Source organism: Struthio camelus, chromosome 17, assembly GCF_040807025.1.
Source record: "Struthio camelus isolate bStrCam1 chromosome 17, bStrCam1.hap1, whole genome shotgun sequence".
NCBI lineage: Eukaryota > Metazoa > Chordata > Aves > Struthioniformes > Struthionidae > Struthio > Struthio camelus.
The window spans coordinates 7,721,176-7,744,316 of NC_090958.1; the positions used below are offsets into that span (position 1 = coordinate 7,721,176).

Consider the following 23,141-nt stretch of genomic DNA (forward strand, 5'->3'; position numbering starts at 1 on the left):
GAATAGAAAATACATTTTTGATCCGTAGATGGCACAAAGCGGAACCGATTTGCAAGTATTTTGGAGGGCAAAATCAGAAGCCAAAACCACCTTCAGAAGGCAGATAAAGGTGACTTACTATGAAATAAGTAGACTACAATTTCAGTAAGACCAGCTGGAAAGTATTGCAGTTTTCTGGAAATAATCACCTGCATAAATACAGATTTGGAAATTGATAGCTAAAGAGCAGTTTTTGTCGTTGGCCTTTATAGCTGATTGCAAACCGAACATGTCACCAATACTGTGCTATTGCCAAAAAAAAAAAAAAAAAGTGCATTATGTAGGACTTGGAAAGTAATAATCTCCACTAGAATACCTACTCCAGCAGCAGACATCATGAAGCAAACATGAATCAAAATGGAACAAGTCAGAGGGCAGCACTGGAGGTTTAGAAAACATGGTCTACAAAGAAAATGCAGAGAATATAAGCTTGTTTCATCTAGGGATGAGAACACTGAAGGGACAGAATGGCTGCTGCAGAAATCAGCTATTCTTAATGCCTGTGGGAATAGAAGTAGTAACGGATTCAAATAGCAGCAAGGAAGATCTTTTTTTAAGACATGAGGGAAGCTCTGAGAGTCTGAGAAATTTATATAATGACACGGATAGCTTAGGAACGTTATGGACTCTCCATCATACAACAGTGGAAAAAAACAAAATACATGGAAAGCTATTAGGACTGATTCAGTTGGAACTGAGCCTACCTCAAGTAAGGGGTAAGCTAGCTAACGTTCCCAAGTCATCAAGTGTTTGGCTCCTAGCACGTCTCCTGTTCTCCAGGACTAAATCACAGGCTTGGGACCTGTCAAAATATTCATGATATTCTGTCAGATTCTTTGTACTTTTTACCAGAACAAAGCACAATGCTCCAAAGTATCTCGACTCAAAATTGTATCTTGCTGTTTGAGTCATTAGTATGGTAAGGATAAAACCTTTTCCTGTTTGCTACTACTGCCATAGGAATCAGAGAAAATCAGTTCTACTAGAGCTTGTGTTCCTGGGTGGTTGCATTTTATGCTGTCAAATTTTATGATTCATAGTATTGTATAGTCCTCCCTTCATCATGGTTTGAGCCATCCAGAATTACATGAAAGGAAGAATTCAGAGCTTCCCTTCTTCCCCTCCCCTCTCCCACCTCTGTCCTCTTATTTCAAACGAGAAATCTTAATGTTCTGGCTTCTCAGATGCAGTCAGCTTCTTGTATAGTTTTATAGAATAGATAAGGCTTACTTAACTATTACTCTACATACAATGTAAAATTCATTTTCCCCTCTAAAAATTAGTCTTCTGCAACTTTGTTTTTCACTATTCCCATCAAGTGGCACAAAAGGTCAATTAAAACATGAGGTATATATGGCCAAGTGCTCTCTTGCAGCAGTGCAGCTCAGTGACAAAAATAACTATTTTGTGAAGCCTTTGAAGACATAAAAAGAGGACTTTTCATAAGCTGAGTGACTAAAGAGATACTTATAGTCAAAAATGCTTTGGAAATGAGGAGAATAATTGATAATACTCTTAATAAATAACTTAAAAGTTTCATTGTGTCAGTTCTGGCCTGGCTTTAAACCCTAACTGTCCCCAGTTTTGCAAAGGTCTTTATACAGTGCTACCCACTCTAAAAATTGTATGCCTTGGAAAAAACAGGTCCAAAAAGTAATTCACAGTATTACTTTGTTGACTTTTTTTTTTTTTTAAAAACAAAGAACAACTTACACCAGAAGGATCAAAGTCAAAGCCTTTATTAAATGTTCCTCCTTTAAACAGCTGCATTTAATCCCCCTTTTGCATTTGTGATTTCTAAGGCTATTTAAATACTTTGTTTTACAGGGATTTTCAATCTTCAGAACCGTCACAAGCAGCAAGTTAGCAGTACACAGAAACAATATGCTTTAACTTTCACTGAGTTCTATTCCTGCTTCACAGGGTCTGTGGAAAAGACTGACGATAGTTCCAGTACTGGAGTTTCTGCACAGATCCTGAAAAGGAGATAGGTTTCACCAGAGATTAAGCCTGATGTGCTCTAGCAACATCTCGCAATTGGCCACAGTTTACCAGTACTGATTGGTGTAACTATTTCTTGTGTATTATCTGTTTCAAAAAGGGACCAAATTTTCAATTTTCAACTAATGCGGGTCTAATTAAGGCTATTCTGGTATATTTGATATTAAAATACTCTCTGGGAGTCCTTTTCATGAAATCCCATCAGAATTAACATTTTCAAAAATGAAAACATTTAAAATTGGTGTTTGAATTGCAATGCTGATGCAGCGGTTGGTTCAGTGTTTTCTTGTCTTCTGGAGCTTTATTATCACGTCAGTATAGTGTCATCTATCTGTTCATCAGAGTCAGCCTGGCTAGCCAGCTTCTTCAGAGACCTCCGGCAGCTTTCATTGAGAAGCTCCAAGCTGGCAGCATCTAGAATCCTGGAAACAGACTGTGGAAGAAAGCACCAGTTACCAAATTCCTTATGACATAACATTCAAAATAGAACAATTTCAGTGCCTTATAAAGTATGTTTAACTGCAAACTTACATACCAAAAATCTTTCCTCTAGTTTTATAATTTCAGACATAGTAACTATACAAAAGTAGAGCTAGGACTTAGAAAAGGGGTCTGGATATTGACCTACAAAGGAGTATTCCATCCATCCTAAAGTACTCTCGCACCATTAAGGCTGCACCAAGATTATACAGATGACAAAAGCAACGCTAGCAGCCCTAACTGAGGTGAACAACTGCACAGTAAGGGCTTAAGGCACTTTGAAAATATTTAACATACTCTCCATATTCAATATAGTAGCCCTGCTTTCATTCTGGTAATACTGCACTGTAAGGTTATGCAGTATCAGATCACTTACATATTTCTTCAAGAAAGAAGATATTTCTTCACCTACGTATTTCTTCACGAGACTACTGATGAAGGTTAAACGCCAAGAGGAATACCCCACTCCATCCGTTTCATTAGCACCCCGAGCACACTGAGGCGCAGTACGCTCCAGGCACAACAACCACATGCAGAGCAATGTGACGGCAGCCTTCTACTGGTGATTAGACTTTCTCCTGACTCATACCTGAAGCACTTCTTCGCCCTCTCTCATCTTCAGAAGATTAACAATAGCTTGATCGCTGTAGGCTCTTACACTGGTGTTTTTGTCCTTTGTATTGTCCAGAAGTGCTTTCAGGATTGGTTTAATTGTCTGAGGATCCAGTGAGGGAAGATGGTTTTTATTCGCCCACCAGATCATCTTTTCTGCGACTAACTTTATGTCACTGGATGAGTTCTGGAGACACTGCAGGACGCAAAGATGGTCTTAAATTCAGATACACCAAGGACAGATACTTAAAGCAGTAGTTTATCATTTCTGTAATTTAAGTATCTTAAACTAAAACAAGAAAAGCAAGCAGTTAGCAACTTGCAAACGTGCAAGAGAGAAACACGTTATCAACAAGTTCAACTGAACTTCTGTAAAACAGTAAGAGGATCACACCTTGAAAACAGGACACCTTTTTAAATGAAAACTTCTGAAAATGTGGTTTGACAGGGTCACATGCTTTCCTTTCAACCATCTCAGGAAACAACAATGACCACTAATGCAGCAAAAGCTGTTGGTGTCAGCACTTCTGTAAAATACACTCAATTCATCAGCAACAGCCAAGTCAATCTGATTGATGCGTAAAGTGCATTTCTACAATATATTTTATTTTAAATTTAAAAAAAGTACAGCTTATTTTTGATTTAAGCTCAATACATTTAAAACAAAAGCTAACATCTGAATGTCACTCTGCATAATATACTGTGATAAAGGTATTGGTTCATGTGACAATTACACTTGTTTTATATTCTAACACAACATTATACAAATTAATACTTGAATACTCAAAATTTCAAACAAAAACATCTGCTTTGAAGAACGATGGCCTGCATCATGTCAGTTTGCATGTTTGATAGATTTCATGGAAAGAAAAGAAACCAGAACAACAGAGGAGGAAAGGATTTTTTCAGTAGATTTAAATAGATGTGAATTGAAAAAAGCGTGTCAATACTCTTTCTCCCAGTCTTTAGAAACTGCTCCCTTCCACAAACGTGGACGTCAAAGTACTGCAACAAAACTAGGGAAAGTAAGAGTTATTGTTTGATGCGATTCTAACAAAAACCCTTCTGCCTTCAGCAGCCTAAAGAAACAAACTGACAATCCCCTCCCCTACTTTTCTGTACTTTTCTGCCAGCTACTTGTTACAGCAAATTAAAAATGAATTCATAAGGAGCTAAACTGAAGTCTGTCACAGAAAGATCAAAGGTCAAATTTCTGTACTGCAGCAGGGATAGCGGTATCATAGTCAGAGCTGCAAAGCAGGCTGGTAAAGTTATTCTGTCTGCACTTTGCCATGAAGGAAAAAAAAAAAAAAAACATAGATTTCGAAGCCTCAGGGGATTTAGAGCTTCCCAAAAGATAGTCAAGGCTTCCATTTTCATGCTGGGTTTCAATATAGCAATTTTGTAAAGAAAAATCAGTGTAATGCAACATTTGTTCAAGCCAATTCATGGGTGGTTAAGATCAAAGGAGAACAATTCCCACTAAAATGAAAAAAATCTTACCTTAATAAAGAGGTTGGAAAGTTTTGGGGGAAGGTTCCCTCCTTCTCCTTCCATGTGATATTTCATAAGAAAGCCCATCCCTCTGATGCCACTAACTGCAATAGGAATCTGTAGCATAAAGACAAAAATGGATTTTATTAAAGCAGAGTTCAACAGTCCTTATAATTAGACCCATGATCATATGGACTAGTGAATTTTGTGGAAGGCTAAATAGACCTTTCAAACAACTGTAGCATGCACGCAGGAAAACTTAATAACCTGATGTTATTGGGTAACGTGATGAAAAACTGGCTGACAGCCACATAGAATGAGGCAGCAGGACCCATGTAGCCCAAAAGTTCCACCCAGTATACCAAATTATTCATTGGTATGAATAGCAATTCAAAGATTTAAAAACCTTCCGCCTAAAATGAAAAATTTACACATCTTATAAACCTGGCCTGTGATTGAGCACTTCTAATAGGGCAACAGAAGTGTAATTTGCTCCCAGTGAAAGCTACTCCACGTTTTAAATAATCTTCATCTCCAGAGAGACCAGAACTCAGAGAGGAATCAGAACAGGCATGTAATTTGACTGTAAAACTGTATCTATCATGGGACAATCTTCAGATTGTGCTTGGAGATTTTTGTTCTGTTTTGTTTGGTTACACAGCAAACCTGCACACCTTTAAAAACTACTCCCAACAAGCACCTGCAACAGAACTCATCAGCTGTCATGTAGCACTTACCCTATCAGCAGTGGCATTGCTGAGGATCATCTCCTGAACACTGTTGTAGTATTTGGGCGAACACAGCCTGCTGGGAGCTACGTTTACAGCCACAGAGAGAGCCAGGCTTCGTCCATGCCTCACCATCCAGTCGATTCCAGAGACATCCGCTGCAAAAGAAAAAGAAAAATAGTGAGGCTCTCCTTATCCATTCCACCTGATCTAAGAAAGCTTTTATCAGTTTGTCAATTCACTTCTATAAAATGAAATAATAAGCAGCATCTAAAGCAACGCCTTGCTGCTTCCACTCTTCCCAAAGAGGAGCCATACAAACAGTGCACAAATGCAACCTATCTGCCAGGCAGGAACACCCTCTGCACATACAGAAATCTGACACAAACAAGTGACCGTACTGTTCAACCCAGATATTTCTGATGGTGTCAGTCACATGTAATTAGGCCCACATCACTTAATGCATGAAGGAGCTTGCCATCAGAATTACACAAGATTTGACTCTGCAATAAAACTGTAAAAGTCATCTGTAATTTGAAACCAGCTAACAAATTCCCTTTTTAATTTCACAGAGGAGAGTGCCACAGCACTAATATCTGCTACAAGTTCCTACAAAATTCATGCTTTTGTCTAACTTAGAGGCAAATGAGTCAATACTCCAAAAGCCTCTGAAGCCATCACGTGATCTGTGTTAAGCTTAAGCTTAAGTCATCAAAAAAGGTGGACCTGCTCTCCCCTCCACCCTGCCTGAACATCCTGTCATCTCCCATCTTCTGTGTCAGCACTAGAAATTACTCAGCCATGCTGGCACTTCCATCAACTCATCTGCAAACAAATCTAGGAAAAGAAAAAAGAAAAAAAAAAAAAAAAAAAGCACGGGCAGCCTCAAATTACAACCACGACCTTGTATTCGAAAGAATAGCCATAAAGAAAAATACAAGAAAATCTGAATCTGCAGTAGAGATTCATGTTTATGATAAAAGGAGAGGAACATAAGTAACTAATCACAAAGTCTTCCCGAACCAATAGCTGAGAAGGTATCTTTTTTTGCTTTTCAGTTTCTATTCCATTCATAAACAGCTTCACCTACCCAGTAAGTGTTGGTGGAGAACAGTACTGAGCTCCTCTTCTGACAGGAATGCACACAGTTCTGCTAAGCAACCAGCTGAAGCCATGCGGGTGGCATCCTAACAATGAAAGGAAAAACAAGAAAGACTGGTTGAACTCAATACATACGAGTGATATTCAGCAAGAAGAGCAAGTGACAGAAGATAATATGAAATAAGAAGAAAAGGAGGAAAAACAAATATTAGCAGGCATCCTTTCACTATTGCCTATGGATTTCTGTCATTTCACAAGGCTTCTGGCATATAATGGAACTTAAAGCCAAATCCACAGTCAATAAAAGCTAGCAGAGACTGAAGGACAGATCTTACCTAAATTCTGATGTGTTACATGGAAAAGTCAAAGATGAAAGTATTTTGAAACATGTAAAGTTCTGATTCATAATCCAGAAAATAAGTGTTACTTCTAGCCATCTCTAGATGAGCTTGTACCTATGATAAGCTCATCCACCTTTTACCCCAGAACTTCCTTTTTTTTTTTTTAATTTTATTTTGCCCATGCAACTATCCCACCACGGTTCCTTTCCACCCTGAGACTTGCAATATAATGGGAATTCTTCAAATTTTCTGTTTGTAGCATGCCAACAGTTGCACGTCTATGTTGCATAAATTAAAACATAAAGAAGAAATTACTAGATGGTTAATTTTGTTCTCATATATGATACTGTTGCTACCTGCCATATACAAAAGATCCTACATTAAACCTGGAGAGTTTCTTGCTCATTGAGGAAAAATCTGCCATTAGCTGAAAAATTTTTTACACTTAGATGCTAAACCCCACCTGAGAACATGCAAATATATGTATGTGCATACAGCGAAGGAATTGCAGGTTTTCTCCAAGATAAAAAGCAAATCCCTACTTTAGGGCTGCCTCCAACATGTTGGTAAGGAACTGCAGGTCAAACCCACGTACACAGTTGCTAAGGAAACATTAACTCCACAGTTTTTCAGAGTTACAAGTGATTGGCTAGGGATCTAATTCTTGCAACCTGGCTCTCAGCTAACACACTGCAAGGCTCCAAGGAGATCGATTTTACAGACTGAATTCAGTTCAGTGAATAATGCCCGGTTGCAAGTTTCTTTATATAAGCTTCCCTCCATTGCATGATTAGTAACTCCCCCAGAAGTTATTTTAGAAAGTAGTTTTGTTAGAAAGTTCAGATTTTAAATTTAAAAAGAGAGTTTACGACAGGGATCCCTTGCAGCTATGTGAAGCAATACCTCATCATGTCCCAGCATCCCTAGAAGCACTGTGCTGATATTCTTCCTAATTGCAGCATCTACTTTTGCACCAGCTCCTCGTGTTACAAACCGCAGAGCTTGCAGCATTGTGTCCCTAGAAATGATCAGAACGTGCAGTCAGAGATTGTCTCTTCCCTCACCCTAAAGAGAGAATTGAGCTCTGTATATACTTACAACAGTTTCCTACACAACAGTTACATTAACATGCTTTAATGTTGAGGAGAACTGAATCCTCCCTACACTGATAAACACCCCATGCTAGAGGATATTTCCACATTTGCATACTTCTGTCTGTTTCTTTAAACAAGTATTTTCTGACCATTCAAAAAGAAAAGATATTCTCCATCAGGAGGTTAATATCTTAGGGATCATTTAAGATAGAGGAAGAGCTGTATTACTCGAGGTCAGGCTGACAACTGATACAGCCTTGTATCTGAAAGTGGATTGCGGTGGATTATTGGGGGGCAGAAGAGGAAGGAACTGGACAGATAACAAATAATACATCCCCTGTATGCCCCAGCTTAGCTTCTGACTCATCCATATATACATATTTTTTTTTAAGCAACCCTTGATTAACTGTCAGCTCCTTTCACCAATAAGTAAGTCTTACTCTCAGAATTAAGGGGGAAAAAAACTCAGAGAGTCTACACAAATAGCTAGAATACTTTTGTTTATAATTCTTTGACTTTAGAGCATTATACAACTCTGGCTCTTCCTCTGCTTTGAAGTAGTTTCGCATTGCACTTAAAAGATTCATTCATCCTAGCCCTTTCTTTCATCCTTAATAAGCAGCAAGGTCTGGGATATCACCTACAGCTTACCTGATAGCAGAGTCATCACTGGAACGAATTCCATTCAACAGCTCAGTAAAGAGAGGATCCACTTTTACATGGATGACAATAAGTTTACCGAGAGCATCAGCAGCTTTAAGGCGAACAGCACGGTGCGAGTCTTGCAGAGCTTTGGTGAAGGTTGTTTGCAACTGAGGAAGAAACGGTTTCAGGGCAATCTCAACCTATACCAAAGATACAAGAAGGGAAAAATGATGCACTCAAGTCTGAAACGGAGGCTAGAAAGCAAAGCCTGAAAACAGCATGATCTTTGGACTGACCTATTGCACAAAAATGGTGGACGCAGGAGAGAAATTAATTACATGGTAGTTTTTAATTATCTGTTTGCATTTAGGCCCAGTGATTCAAACATGAGGGGCTTTTTTTTTTGGTAGCCCAGAAGCTGCTGGAAGAACGCAAACCAGTTAAAGTGCCGTTCCTGCATGTCAAATCCACACCACCAGACTGTATTTAAATGAACAGTAACAGAAAATTTTTAAGGTTACCATGGAAAATGTTCACAAACCACAGTCAATTGCTTTGAATCTTACCTTGGCTAACAGAAGGCTTAATGTTTCAAGCAGAGCCACCTTGACATTCCAGCTGAACCGATCTCCCAAGATCCTAATAAGAGGTCCAGTAATGCTCACCACAGATGGTTTAAGGGCTTCAGCAGAAGTCAGCTTAATAACCAGCCCTAAGGCCTTTGCCGCTTCCTCCTTCTGCTCTGGATTACCAGTTAAAACACCTTCCCTCAGTACCAGGAGTATAGAAGTCACTCCCTGTCATGAGAATTAGATAAGAAAACTTAGAAGCAAAGAGGCAAAAAATACAGATCTTATTTTTGCTCCTCTTCTACACCAGATGCACAAACTTGGACAGTTTCCCCTCAATTTCCTGTTGACCTTCAGTTGCCTGCTTCCCCATTTACAAAGCTACTTTTATTCAGTTTTATTTCATGCATCTATGCCTTACTAAGCCAGTTGCTATGAGAAAAGTGCTAGCTGCTGAGGGAATTTTTAAACCAGAGAAATTTGGCACAGAATTCCAGCATTACTCCTCCTCAAAAACAGCCAGTGACCATGACTTATATGCACAGCAGAACTGTCTAAGATCTTGTTACAAAAGAAATCTTTTGTAGGGCAATATAAGGGCAGCAGTAACTTACAGAAAGTTTCTCCAACATACAGGTTTGGAATGCCCCAACAGCCAGTATTTCTAATAGCTGCAAAGTCCTATCAACCAGTTCCCTGAAAAGGTGGGACATGCATCCACCTTTGCATCAGATGCTCATTCTGATCCTTTACCTTCTTAGGTATACAGAATCCCGGCACATGCTCGCCCTTGGCCTCATTCCCTACAACCCGGATGTCCTTGTGTAGATCCTCAATGAGAGCAAGTTGGTTCCCAGCATCTAATTTCTGCAGGAGAGAGGGATAGGTAGGCAAAGATGAAGCAACATCTCAAACAGCTATTCCTGGAGAATTCTTCTCAGGTTTGTCAAGAGACGACACCCATTTCCTGCATCCTCCAAAGATCTGTCCATTCGCTTACACTGCTGCAGTCAAACACAAGCTCATCTTACACCTCTCAAATCTTTGCAGCAATCATGTAGTTTCCAATCGAAACAGAAGGTTCGATTTAAGCAGTATTTTTTCAGCTATCCCCAATTCCTCCTTGCCAGCTATTGTCACTGTAACCTTTTCAAGCTGCCTCTCACCTTGGTGATGGAATTGAGCGCATCCCAGCTTTCATTCAAAACTACAGGATTGGTATCATTAAATAGTCGTATCAAGCCTGAAACCAAGTTCTTGAGATGACCAGTATAGTCAGCTTTTGTCTTGGAGCAGTAGATATTCAGCATGACAGCTGCTGCCTGTCTCATTCCCAGCTCAGAACTGCGGGTAGCTTCTAATAAATCTTCAGTTATAATTCTTTGTCCAATATCGTCTTCCACAGACAGGATTACAGACTGGCAGTTTGCCATCTCCTAAAGAGTCCAAATTAACTTTATGTTAATTCTCATATAGAACAAAAACAGATTTAGCTCTAGATTTCCCTGTGTTATGCAGAGTATTATCTTTTAGAAAAATTCTACAACCTAACCCCCCTTGCTAATCTTTTCTCGTGGCATAGCTGGTCACATCACGATTAAAGGCTAGATTCCGAATCAAATTCTTGTTCGTAACTCAGCCTTTATACTTACTGAATGACAAATTTAAGTAGTAAAAAAAAAAAAAAAAAAAACACACCACAAAACAAAGAACACCACCCCACCACCAACAACCAACCACACACACCACAACATCATTCCTAGAGCAAACGTAGGTATGTGACCAGCTCTTAAAATTTAGCAAGTGACCAAACTTTGTTCAACTGATTTTTGCACTGGAAGCTCTCCAGCTGCAAAAGGGCTGCCCATACTTTCCGTAAAACGAGACCAGCTCAGTCTCCCACATCTTACTGCAGACTAAGGCCTCAGAGACTGTGGCCTTATCAAACAACATTTCTTTTTTATTTAGGTATTTTCATGCTGTGCATCGTAGTACTAATTACAAGTACAGGCTGCAGGCACATTAGCGATCTCCAGGCAGACTTTGGGCTAGAAGGCTAAAAGCTGAGCTAATGGGCATCTACAACAGATAGACAATACTCTTATCACTAACGTTCCTAATTCACCAAGTTGAGTAATGTCTATAAGCAATCACAGCTCCAGGATGTTACACAGCACTCTGGACTCCAAATACCAGATGTTTCTAAAAGCAGTACAGGAGGAGGACTGCATGCAAAAATAGATTTTTTCTCCCTTTAGCCCTTTAATCTCTCAGTCTTCTACACAAAGAATAAATACAAAGTTAACTAGATACTCTGGCAGTTCTCCAGGAATGGAAATGTGAGAATTGTATGATGTTGCAGGCCAAAGAGATTTTTGTATGGATATGAATAGATCCGGAAAGCATATTTTTTTGAACCCACAATATGCCATCAGACAAAAAGACTTAGCCTGAAGAAGATAAAGAATGAATTCAAACACGCAATCTGTGAAGCTAGAGAATGCAGATTCTGTGCTGAGAAGTAAACCTGAAGCACTACCTTCAGGCAACCTGTCATAAAAGAGACTTGATCTGTGCTACTTGCCAATTGCTCTTCACTGGTTCCCAGCTTCCCTTTCAGTGCAGACATCATTGCAGGTAGGATGACACTCAAGTGCCGTGTCAGAGCATCCCCTGCCACTGATGAAAGGAAAGCTAGCACACGGGTGTTCACAGGAGGAGTGGTCAGCTAAAAAACAAGCAAACAAACACAGAGCAGAAAGATTTTTCAAAAAGAAAAATCTCAGGTCACCTCCAAAATGAAAAACTCTTAAGAATGAACACATCACAAACCCAAATGACAGTTTATAGCATAAAGTCAGAAGAAAATTTCAAAATACGCTCTTCTTTTTGGCATAGCAGTCCAAACAACGCAGGCAGCAAACAGAGGAGAAAAAGCACTACTCTGAAGTTTCTTTCTAGCTGTACCTTTGGCACCAAATAAGGCAGCACTACACGGCTCTTGACAGCCATAACTTGTTTAAGACCATCCACAGCAAAGTCAGATGTCTCTTCATTATCCTAGAGGGAGAGGGAGAAAGTAGTAAACCTGCCTGAACGCTCATTTGTGACACACCAAATTAAACACTGTTTCAAGTGACAATTTACTGCATGATCACATAACCAACGCTTATACAAGTCCTTCTATCTAAAAATGCTCTCATTCTATAGAGCAAAACCGAAACCAAGCTCTTCTGACCCATCAGAAAGATTTTCCATATCAGGTATCATGACCAAGCAGCTACTGCAGGTGACAAGGGCAATTCTCTAGCAGGTCTAGATTAGCAATTCTTAGTTCAACGCTTTAGCGTTGAACAATACCTTCCCTGCTAACGGCCAGGAAGACTCTATGGAGGAGATAAAACAGAGCTGCCGTTGCCCTGAAGTTCTATCACCACAAGCCTGCTTCTCCTTTAAGCCAGTGTTTCAAAACCTGTCCCACAACATTATAAATCAAGTTGTTGACTAACGTTTGAGTAACGCTTACCAGCTGCTTCAACAAAAATGGCAGGATGTCTTCAAGAGCCTGATGTCCAATTGTTGAGTGCAACTGTTCAAAAGTTTTAGCTGCAGCCTCTCTGACTTCTTCTAGAGGGTCACACAGTGCTTTTCTCACTGTAGGAACCAAGGACTCGGAGAAAAACAGTACCTAAAAATGTAGAGATGAAATTACAGAGCATCTAAAGAACAAACTGAAACTAAATTGCTGTTTGCTTGAAATATATTGGTGGAGGAAAAGAAGGATTAATCAACACAAAGATTTGCAGTGCTCTGAAGTCACCTAGAGTACATTTTCAATTATTATACTAGAGGACGTTTTCAATTATTGTATCTCATAATTTCAAGTCAGATTGTGGAATGATTTAAAGTTACCAACAGATACAAATGCATACATTTGGCTGAACAGCAACTCAATCCTTCAATTCAGTTCGTAAAAGTAGTCCAGTACTGCTGTGTCTGTATTTTTCTCAACTGCAACACTGGCACCCATAACATAAAAGGCTACAAAACTGCAGATTTCACTTTTCAGATACAACTTACCGCATCCCTGCTGGTAGATTTCATTATTTCACTCAAACCAATGCAGACTCCTTGCCTCTCATCACTCTTGTCTGACCTCAGTCCCTCTTCCAGGATAGGAATAATTTCTGGAAGGATCTTCTCTCCCAACTTTCGAACAAGGTCTCCTAATGTCCGTGCTGCAACCTGTCCCCAAAAATGCACTAATTAACTATTCTCCTGTTTCATAAAACTTAAGAGAGTAAACTTTGAGCAAACGTTACATTTTGACCATAAACTACTGTTCACTGTAAAGACAGAGAAGCAGAAACGGAAACACTACTATTAACACATAAGCATAGAAAAATAGTGGTACTTTCATCACAGTTGCCTTGAGCCGAGAGAGAACTCTGATATAGTCATGCTCAGAACAGTTAAATTAGTGATAGCTTTGGAGTCGTTTATAAAGAGAATTATCCTGAGTTCTTCAAGAATTAGCTAAGAAGGTCACCTGCAGCAACAGGAAGGCATTACTCAATTTCTCACCGTTCGCTTATCTGCACAAGTACTGGCCAAGAATCTCAGCAGAAGCCCAAAGAGGGTTGGCAAAATTTCACGCAGTGTGCGAGGAGTGTTTGAGACTACAATCTTCCAAACATGTAAGGAGGCTTGACGCACTACCAGTTGGGTGTCAGAGCGGCCCATGTACAGCCCTGCCAGCACCCCGTTCCGCCTCTCCACACCAAGAGCATTAATAATAGCCTGAAAAGGAAAAGCACAACCTTTTATTACCCGTTCCTGAAACTTATACGAGAAACAAAATCCACATTTATTCAATAGGTCTCTCCAGCAGGTTTTCCAGGCTGATTTTTAAAAAATGCTTAACAGACAAGAACAGCTTTACCTTGTTTGACTGGGCTGTTCCAAAGTTGTCATCCTCAGAGGCAGTTTCTGTAGTCATTTTTCCAGTGACTCCTGAGATATGGAATAAAAGATCTCCAAGAAGCTGAACTGAGCTAAACCTGGCAAGAGGAGCAAGTCGATCATTACAAAATAAGGAGGGTAATTGGGCAGTACTTGTCCAAACACAGCGGTACCTCAAATACAGATGGGAGGAAAATGCCAGACAGAGCTAGGTCAACATCGAAACGCTACATAGGCTGGTATGTAAGATCATTCTGCCTACATGACTGAGAAGAAGCACATCTTTAAAAAAAAAAAAAAAAAAAAAAAGAGGGAAGGAATGAATTCCAAACCAGGAGGAGGATGAGAGAGTTCCCATATCAATGCAGCGTATCAAGAAATAGCCTGGCCTCTAAAAAGGAAGACGACAGCCTCTATTGCAAGCATTCACCCGTTGTCAGTACCTGTCTCAACCCAAAGGCATGGGATAAATGCACTCATCAGCATTCAACTGACAAAAACCTTTTAGTACAACTAATTCTTGAGCAAGTGCTGTGAGCGCTCCACTGCACATTTCCATACGCAGGAGAAGATTAACTCACTCAGCATTTTGAAAAATGAGAAACAGTATGTGAGAGCTAAATACTGCCAAATCAACTGCCTTGAAAGTGCTTTTTAGAATCACTACCAGAATGAAAATCTAGTAGGTATGCCCTGCGGGTACCGGGGAACCTGACCCATGGCTGGCAGGGCTGCTCAGACTCAGTGCTATATGGCATCACATTGAACCAACAAGCACAAAGAGACATTCTCTTTTGCTTCACAGGTGCATTTGCTTGAGGAGCAACAAGGAGTCTGAATCCCTTACCTTATCCTCCACAAGTCATCAAACAGGCCTAGCTCAAGTTGTGGCAGAAGCAAGGCAATGGCAGTCTCAGCATACATACTTATGATTCTCTGGCCAGCGCGCAGGGCAGTGTCTCGCACAAACTCATTCTCATCTGCCAGTGCCTGAACAGAGAGAGAAAAGTGTCTTTAAAAGCCGGGGGGGGGAGTGGAGGGCGGAGGGAGAAGAGTTCAGCACAATGTACAAGACCAGCAGGAAGATAACAAAATGGTGTTTTCTCTCTAGCCATTAAAAGTGAACGGTCTATAGAGCTGTAAATGCACAAAAGTGATTTCAAGAAATCACTAGTGACCACAAACAAAAGAGAGCAACAAGTACTTTGGAAGAATACATCATTTATAATTCTAATTCTTTTTGAATATAGTATCTGCATAGTATTCGCATTGCAAGTACATATTATTTACATAGTATTTTATCCAGCACTGCTGGACAACTCTGCAAATCTCATTTATTGGAAATAGTGCTTAATATACGCTAGAGGCTTCTTTTTCTTCTTTAATGAGTAAAATTCTTCAGGCCTCTGCTACATACCTTAAGGATACAGGGGATGATGGGACCAACATAAGGAGTGAACTTGTCTCCAAAGGTAATGGGCAGGTAATTGAACATCATGATATAACCATCCCGTACATGTGGAGCAATATCCACTTTGCTGGCAGTAGCTACAATCTCTGGCATCAGTTTCTCCAGCTTTTCTACCCCCAAACCAGCCATGACTTCAGCTAGACCTGGAGGGAGAGGGGGGAAAAAAAAAAAGGATAAGAGTCACAAGAAACAACAGGATAATCTGATTTAATAGGAAAGAATCTGAGTTCAGTTTTCAGAGTCATCCTCACCCTGAGCAGCACCGGATCGATCCACTGAGCTCTGCTCATATGTCAGTGTCTCCATCAGCCATGGCAACAAGTCCTCAAAGCATGATTCTCCCATGCCCTTCACCATGGCTCCCAGGGCCTTTGCAGACACTGTACGCACCTAAAAAACAAGAGAAACAGATTTGCAAAATATTTAGTCAAAGCTATTAAGACAGAGACATGTCAACTTGATCACAGATCTGCAGGAGATCAGGACAGAGTCTAACTTACTGCACTGAAAGACAAACTGTGTTTGTACAAAAAGACTTACTTCAGGCACAGGATCCAACAGAGATGCTTTCAGTCCAGGAGTAACACTAGGCAAGTAAGGAGCCAAATCCTGAAACAGAGAGCCCAATGAGTAGGAACTGGATTCCAAATGAAAGAGAAGAAAAGTCATCCTCATGTAAAGGGCATTTAGCCCTTTATTATTAGCAATCATCATTAACAACCTGAGAGGTTACCCAGCTGCTTTCACAATCCCGCAAATAAGAACATTGAATTGTTCTGTTAAGTGCAGAAAACACAGAGCCAAATCTGCACAGATCATTCACAACTTGTTGGCGCTAATCCGTAACTTAGCACTTTGTGTTTAAGGAAAATCCAGCGCTCCTAACCTTTACACAAGGCTTAAACGTAGAGGTTATCAGCACAAAAATTAAACACAGATCTTTAGCCTACAGTGAGGTTCTACATATACTTTTCAGACAAACCCTAGAGCCGTGTGTAAGCAACTAATTCGTGTTCTGCTGGTAGTGGTTTTGCTTGTTTGTTTGTTAATGCATTTCTCATGTGGTAAAAATTACAAACCCTTTTGTCAGGAGGGAGATAAGTCTGGTAATAACTAGGTGAGCAAAGTATAAAGCTGACAGTCTAAAACATCTGAGAATTTTCACTGTCTTTATGGCCATTATCTGTTAATTTGCACACATTAAGTTATAGAAGCTGTGTGGATTCTAATAGTGTCTGTCTTAACAGCAAAATCCCAGAAGCAAATAAATTATCCCTACAGCTTGGTGTGTTACCCTCATCACCATAAATACAGCATAGAGAGCTCTTTTAGCACCAATACCTTCTGATCAGTCAAGGAGTACATGTTCCCAATGATCTGGGCAGCCATTTTCCTGGTGTCTGTGGAACGATCTTGAAAAGCTCTCTGAACAATTGGCATGATAAGTGCTAGGGATGGAGCATCAATGAAATGGACAAATTTGGTATCCAGCAGGGTCTGCAGACACTTCTGGGTCTTCCTGGAGGGGTCAGTGAGAGCATCCAACAGAACTGGAGCAATTGCTGCACGTTTTTGAAAAGGAGAGAAAAGACTATTTGTATGTAAAAATGTATGCCAGCATGAGCTGGTATTCTCTCATGGGATGTTTTAGATGTTAAATCAAGTAGCAGCTCAGGAACAGCGAAAATCCTATTGACGGCAGCTGATGAAATGGAAAGGTACATTAAAAAAAGCCTTGAAGCAGACAGCTATTGTTAAGCTTTCCTGTTACACGTGTCTAGAAGTAGTTTCATTAGAAGTTTAGATTTAACCCTAGACAAAGTGAACATAAACCTTGTTAATATAAACCATGGTCATGTCACAGGACTGCTCTCGGGCATTAGATGTAGACAGTTCTTACCAAGGATTTCTGGATTCCTGATGACAGACCCAATCTGTCTGAGAGCTTGTTGACCTGCTTTCTGCACCTTCACATGGGAATCTGTGAGCACTTCAGTAAGCTTCGGCACAATATTGGGCAAGCAAGAAGAGAGCTGTTTGGGGGCACAGTATGCCATAGCTCCCAGCAGTTCCACTGACCCTGTGCATGAAATACACAAGAAGAAAAAGAATATATATATATAAAACAACACACAGCTCTAAAAAGAGATATAAGAAGATGACCATATTCACCTCAAATCCAAATCTGGTCTGACCAGTCAGAGAGAACACAGCGTGGCTGAAATGCATTAAACCACTCTGACATCTTAAGCCACTAAAACCAATTATTTTTAATATCACAAAAAAGAAGGGGAGAAAAAGGAAACCTCCACCTTCTGGACTACTCTTAGATAGATGAGGGGTAAAAATTGTCCCTTGAATTTGCTGAGGAAAAAAGTTGTCCAAACGCGTCAGGAATCACATTTATATCTCAAAAGCTGTAAATTCCATAATCCCTTATGAGACAAACTATCACGGCCATCTTTTGGGATGAAGGAACAAGCATGGAGAATTACAGTGCAGGGAGCTGTGAGCCCTCCACAATCGTGTCAGTACATACCAGCCTTGGTTCTCCAAGATTCCTCTTCTAGTGCTGCAAGAAGCGATGGCAAAACCAGCTTCACTCCATGAGTGCTCAAGTTGCTCATCACTGCTTTCGCACAGTCATCTGCAGCCTCCAAGGGGAAGAGACAACATTTACAAGCTGCATCACAACACCTTTTTAACTTCCTCATTCAAAGACTCAATGGGAACAAAGCATCCAAGTCCAATGACACAGCTAGCCAAATAGCTCATAGCCAAATAGCAAATAAGGTACTTTCTGTTACTAAGACGATCGAGTTCTATCAGGCTGTATTGTCCAATAGGATAGGTCACTTTCTCAGTTTGTGTAGTTAAAAACAGGATTCATGTCTATTCCATTTCTGTTTTCTCCTAACTACGTTCTCAGAAATTCGAGGCCTCTTACCTCTCGCACATACTGGTTTCCATCTCCAAAACAAAGCAGCAAGTGGGGCAGCACATGAACCACATAGGGCTCAAAGAGCTTCCCAAGCATGCTGCAGAGCATCTCAAAGGCAAACAGAGCTCCTAAAGAAACAAAGAACAATTAGAGGGAAATACAACTTCATTTAAAGGGGATGGAAAGAGAAGATACAATCTGCCAATTATCTGTAGAGTTCCCCAAAAGCACTCAAATTTCACAGCTGGAAGTCTCTTGCCGTCTTGCACTGATGGGTAGTGCTGGGGGGGGGGGGGGGGGGGGGCTCCTGTTCTCAGAAAGAACAAGAGGCCCAGTAGCATTAACAGTCCTCTGAGTTCTAACTTCGGTATGTAGAAATAAGGACAGGAAGCATCTAGCAGCTAAAGACACCATGAGGCTCTGAAAGCCCCTCTGGATCAGCTGGACTGAAATACATGGCATCTCATAAGAAGCAAGAGCCCTCTTAACAAGACCTGCCTGTGAAGATAGGAGAGGGGGGAGCGAGCACATCATCTTAGATCAGAAATCCCTCTTTGAACACAAAGCAAATGGAACAATTTTACAACACTACAATTATCAATGGTTTCAGAGCAGAGAGTCCCCATTTCCCTTTCTATAAACAGTAGTAAAGGAAATCAAACACAGCGGTTCAGGTATCATTTGATCTGACCACAATGGTAGAAGATATAAGAGAAGTCTGCAGTATTTGGAGGGAAGAGCTCTTGCCCCTCACCCTCTCGCCGACGGAAGTTCTTCTTGTCCTGGATAGCATCAGTCAAAGTGGTCATCATCTCCTGCTGTTTGAGAGACAGGATGCCAAGGCCTTTCACCAGGCCTGCCAGCCCATACGCGGCACCTTTGCGCTCAGCATACTTATCAGATTCTAAAAGCAGCTGCATTAGCTTCTGAATCATTCCTCCTGCATCCTCCTTAATTGCAGGCACCAATGGTGGTAAACAGCTTGCCACCGACTCTTGAACCTGTGAAACAATCCACCAGCTATCAGATCACAAAATATTAAGCACCAATATAACTTTCCCCTGGACTGCACCACAATGCCAACTTTCTGTCACTAGAGCCATTTTTCATCTCTCTGACATCCCTAAAAGTATCACAGCATTAACCTGCCTCTGCATGGAACATGAAGATTCCTCTAAGAAGGGACTCACCTGCTGAGATGGCGTGGACAAGGCTGCTATCAGTTTGCCAACAATTGGTTTCACTTTAGGGTCGCTCTTGTCCAGATGTTTTGCCAGTGAACCCATCAAAATGACTACGCTTTGTCTGACAGCGTCATAACTGGCATCATTAGGAGCGTTTTTCAGGAATTCTTCAAACACTGGCAAGAGAGAGTTAACACTGTCCTGAAAAACAAAACCACAGAACTTGCCGCTAGAGTCCACTCAGAATGAGATTTGCTATGCTCAGTGGACTTGTTTGCTCTTCTCTGAGCCAAAAAACTGAGCAATCAAACTGTATTTACAGTTCATTTAATGTGTCACATCACATAAAACCTTGCGCTATCCCCACAGGCAACAAATACTTCCTGCTGGAGAAAAGTTAACTCTTAAAAATGAGATCCCCAAAACCTGCCAGCACAATGTTTTGCCAGAAGCTATTCAAAGCTACCCAGCAAGCGTGCTAGTTTTAACATCAGCATCTGCTCTTTTGCTTACTCCATTTGCAAAGGGAGGGCAGAAAGGTAGGGCACAACTTCATACTATTCTAAGAAACAAAAGGAAAGATTGACTAGTATGAAAATACTCCACTTATCATCTATAAGAAGAGGTCACAAGGGCAGTTACAAGATACACGGGAGAGTGAAAATGGAACAGAAACATTGGGGTTAACAGGAATACAAAGGGCTTACTAGAAGAGGAGACTGGTATGCACAAGGAAATCAGAAGCTGTGCAGTCTACATCCCCATATCTCGCATACTGCTAGAGAAGGGCTAGCAGCAAGGAGTAAGATGGTCCTCAATTCTCTGAAGGACTTCAGTTGGTTTGCAATTTATTTAAACCAATGATCAACAACTGTTCATGTTTTGTTTCCCCATAGGCCTGAAAGGAAAGTCTCACCTCCCCAGGGCTAAAATCCATGGTCTGATTTTACTTAAATACTCTAATTTTAACACATTTTTAACTCCAGTTAAGTCAGGGCTATTCCTTTTTTACAGGAATGAAAGGGAAGAATCACACTCTCAGTTCACACTAGTCACCAACAGAATGACTCTAAACACAAAGAAATCCCTGCTACATAAAAGTTTTTAGCTGTTACAACAGCAATCTCATAAGAAAAAAAAAAAATCTAATAAAGCTCCAATACAATATCTACATTTTCATTAGACTTGCTTCCACTGCTAGAGAGAAAAGCATTCAAACTTACCTTGCCATGAGTGTTGAGTGTTGAAAGAGCTGCATCTAACATGCACTTCCTGACTTCAGGATTGCGATCATTCAGGGCATCTGGCACAAAGAACTGAAAGAGGGGCTTCACCTGGCAACTGTCCAGATGTTGTGAGAGCTTGTTGAGGGCCAAAGCTATGCCACACCTGTAAATATGGTGAGCTGAGCTTAATGACTTCTGATAGCATCTGCATGAGGTCACAGTCACATCTACTATCAGCAATACATTCCAGAAATTGATAGAGAACCACTGTGAAACTGAAGGGCTTCAGAGCGTCAAAGCAACAGGCATTTCACTAGGCAATCCTGTGCTGTAGGTCCCCAAAAGGACAACAATCCTTCAGCCATGCAATGACTTTTATCATGATTAAGCATTACATGTACTCATGCCAACACAAAGCCAAACACCAGGATCACTTCATCTACTGCTGAAATATGGCAGCTGTACAACTACAGCACTAAATAACAGATTAGTTTAAGACAGGCAGCAAACAAGATTTCTCCAATTAAACCTCTATAGGGCATATAAACAGACAAAAAGTAATTACCCAATCTGGAATTTGTCCAGTTCATTAAGATTGGCATTGCTGCTCTTGAAACTATCAATTACACATACAGAGTGGGGAATCCAGTGCGATAAGACAGACCAGACAGTCTGATAAGACTCTGCTCTTATCAGAGGGACAGACAATATCACCTAATATTTTGATGGAACTGAAAGCATGCCAGTTTTGTCCATCCAGCCTGCTTGAGGGGCACAAATATTCTTTACCAGAAGAAATCATGGAACCAGGAGTCAATACAACTGCATGTATTTTGTTCCTTGAACATTCTCTTATTTCTCCACCACCTGAACTTTTGAATAAAAATCTGGAACATCTCATTCGGATGGTCAGGAAGTGATGAGATCAACCTCAAGATGACTGTACCTTGCTTCCCACTGGTCAGGTGGCGACTCAGAGATCACTCGTCCCAGAGCATCCAAAACTGGAGGCGGCCTCTGCAAAAAGAAAAATTTCATCAAAATGCCTTTTCCAAGGAGACACACGGAGAGAATACTGTCAGCCTTACTGGCAATGCCATTTTTTAAATACTGTGCAGATGTACAACACCTCTAGCAGAACAACACAGTGAAAAGCAAGTAGAGAGCTCATTTTAGGACCTAAGCTAAGACTTAGGATCTAAACTAAAGGCTTAGGCTCCAGCCCCTGCTCTGTCAGTCTTCCTGTATCATGTAACACACATCTCAACAATCTGAGCTTCAGTTTTCCACCTGTAAAATTGTGGCATTACTGAGTGAAAGTTTGAGGACTAATATATTCAAGTTTTATCATAAACTCATACATAGCCACAGCGGGCTTCATGCATATCCTCAGGACAGATGAAAGGAAAAAATGATCACTGAAAGATATAAAACACAGCACAAGCTTGCGATTGCAACCACTTGGGACAACGGTACTTACATACAGCTTCTCCTGATAAATCTCTGTCAGCTTACTCATGACCTCTGCTGCTTGGTTCTGATACTGAGCAACAGCTCTAGAAAGAGCTTCAGCACCTGCTTGTCGCACTGCTTCTTCATGGTAGATGACATCTTTGATCAGCAGGGAACAGAGATCAGGCTGCAGCTCCAGACCCATGGACTCCCACAACCTGCAGGTGACGGATCACCCGTAAGCTAGAGAAGCCACTGCTACGTGCAATATCAGGCTGACCTAAAGCTGCCCTTCATCTGTGGGAAGCAAAGCCCCTGCCAATGGAGCTCCACAGGGCAAGCAAAAGAGAGGTTCCCCTTACAATCTACTCAGCTGGGAAGAACTCTCACCGCTCTGCCAGCTTCTGAATCTCATCTTCCACATCAAACTTCACCACCCAAAGGCGGCGCAACAGATTCAGTCCATTCTTTTCGTCGCTGTCTGGGGTTGGTAGAACCATCTGTAGCTCCATCAGTCCCTGGAACGATGGACAGAAGAATCAATGCAAGTATCTTGTTTGCAGTAAGAGATGCTTTAACACTCTTCAAACCTTTGCCATGTCAAGCTCTCAATGGTTATAACTGTCAAAACTCACGTTTGCCTGTGAAGCACGTTACTAGAGCGGCCATCAAGGCCTTCCTGTTGCTCACAGCAGAGATGGCAAAACTCAAGAATACTGTTCCATATGCAAGTTACAGAGAGGCAACTAGACACTAGGTTGTGCTCTAGTGACTACAGTCTTTCTGGATCTGTCATCTTTG

The 23,141-nt window shown here is 40.8% G+C and overlaps 1 protein-coding gene across 3 annotated transcripts in view; it reads right to left on the reverse strand.

Annotated features, from left to right (window-relative positions):
* Window positions 1-1,762: 1,762 nt before the first annotated feature.
* The window catches only part of GCN1 (GCN1 activator of EIF2AK4), a 44,528-nt gene continuing 23,149 nt past the window's right edge, over window positions 1,763-23,141 (reverse strand). For all 3 annotated transcript variants that reach the window (XM_068911205.1, XM_068911206.1, XM_068911204.1), the window contains exons 29-58: window positions 22,731-22,858; window positions 22,369-22,558; window positions 21,835-21,905; window positions 20,886-21,051; window positions 19,669-19,863; window positions 19,233-19,479; window positions 18,485-18,606; window positions 18,077-18,191; window positions 17,438-17,617; window positions 16,879-17,099; window positions 16,078-16,146; window positions 15,789-15,927; window positions 15,484-15,680; window positions 14,914-15,056; window positions 14,047-14,164; window positions 13,689-13,904; window positions 13,185-13,349; window positions 12,631-12,792; window positions 12,072-12,164; window positions 11,689-11,832; window positions 10,271-10,540; window positions 9,858-9,971; window positions 9,102-9,332; window positions 8,542-8,735; window positions 7,700-7,814; window positions 6,445-6,541; window positions 5,364-5,512; window positions 4,636-4,743; window positions 3,110-3,328; window positions 1,763-2,473 (exon numbers count right to left, since the gene is read on the reverse strand). In XM_068911205.1, coding sequence (XP_068767306.1) covers window positions 2,348-2,473; window positions 3,110-3,328; window positions 4,636-4,743; window positions 5,364-5,512; window positions 6,445-6,541; window positions 7,700-7,814; window positions 8,542-8,735; window positions 9,102-9,332; window positions 9,858-9,971; window positions 10,271-10,540; window positions 11,689-11,832; window positions 12,072-12,164; window positions 12,631-12,792; window positions 13,185-13,349; window positions 13,689-13,904; window positions 14,047-14,164; window positions 14,914-15,056; window positions 15,484-15,680; window positions 15,789-15,927; window positions 16,078-16,146; window positions 16,879-17,099; window positions 17,438-17,617; window positions 18,077-18,191; window positions 18,485-18,606; window positions 19,233-19,479; window positions 19,669-19,863; window positions 20,886-21,051; window positions 21,835-21,905; window positions 22,369-22,558; window positions 22,731-22,858 — 4,704 coding nt within the window. In that variant the 3' untranslated portion in view covers window positions 1,763-2,347. The remainder of the gene's footprint in view (window positions 2,474-3,109; window positions 3,329-4,635; window positions 4,744-5,363; window positions 5,513-6,444; window positions 6,542-7,699; window positions 7,815-8,541; window positions 8,736-9,101; window positions 9,333-9,857; window positions 9,972-10,270; window positions 10,541-11,688; window positions 11,833-12,071; window positions 12,165-12,630; window positions 12,793-13,184; window positions 13,350-13,688; window positions 13,905-14,046; window positions 14,165-14,913; window positions 15,057-15,483; window positions 15,681-15,788; window positions 15,928-16,077; window positions 16,147-16,878; window positions 17,100-17,437; window positions 17,618-18,076; window positions 18,192-18,484; window positions 18,607-19,232; window positions 19,480-19,668; window positions 19,864-20,885; window positions 21,052-21,834; window positions 21,906-22,368; window positions 22,559-22,730; window positions 22,859-23,141) is intronic.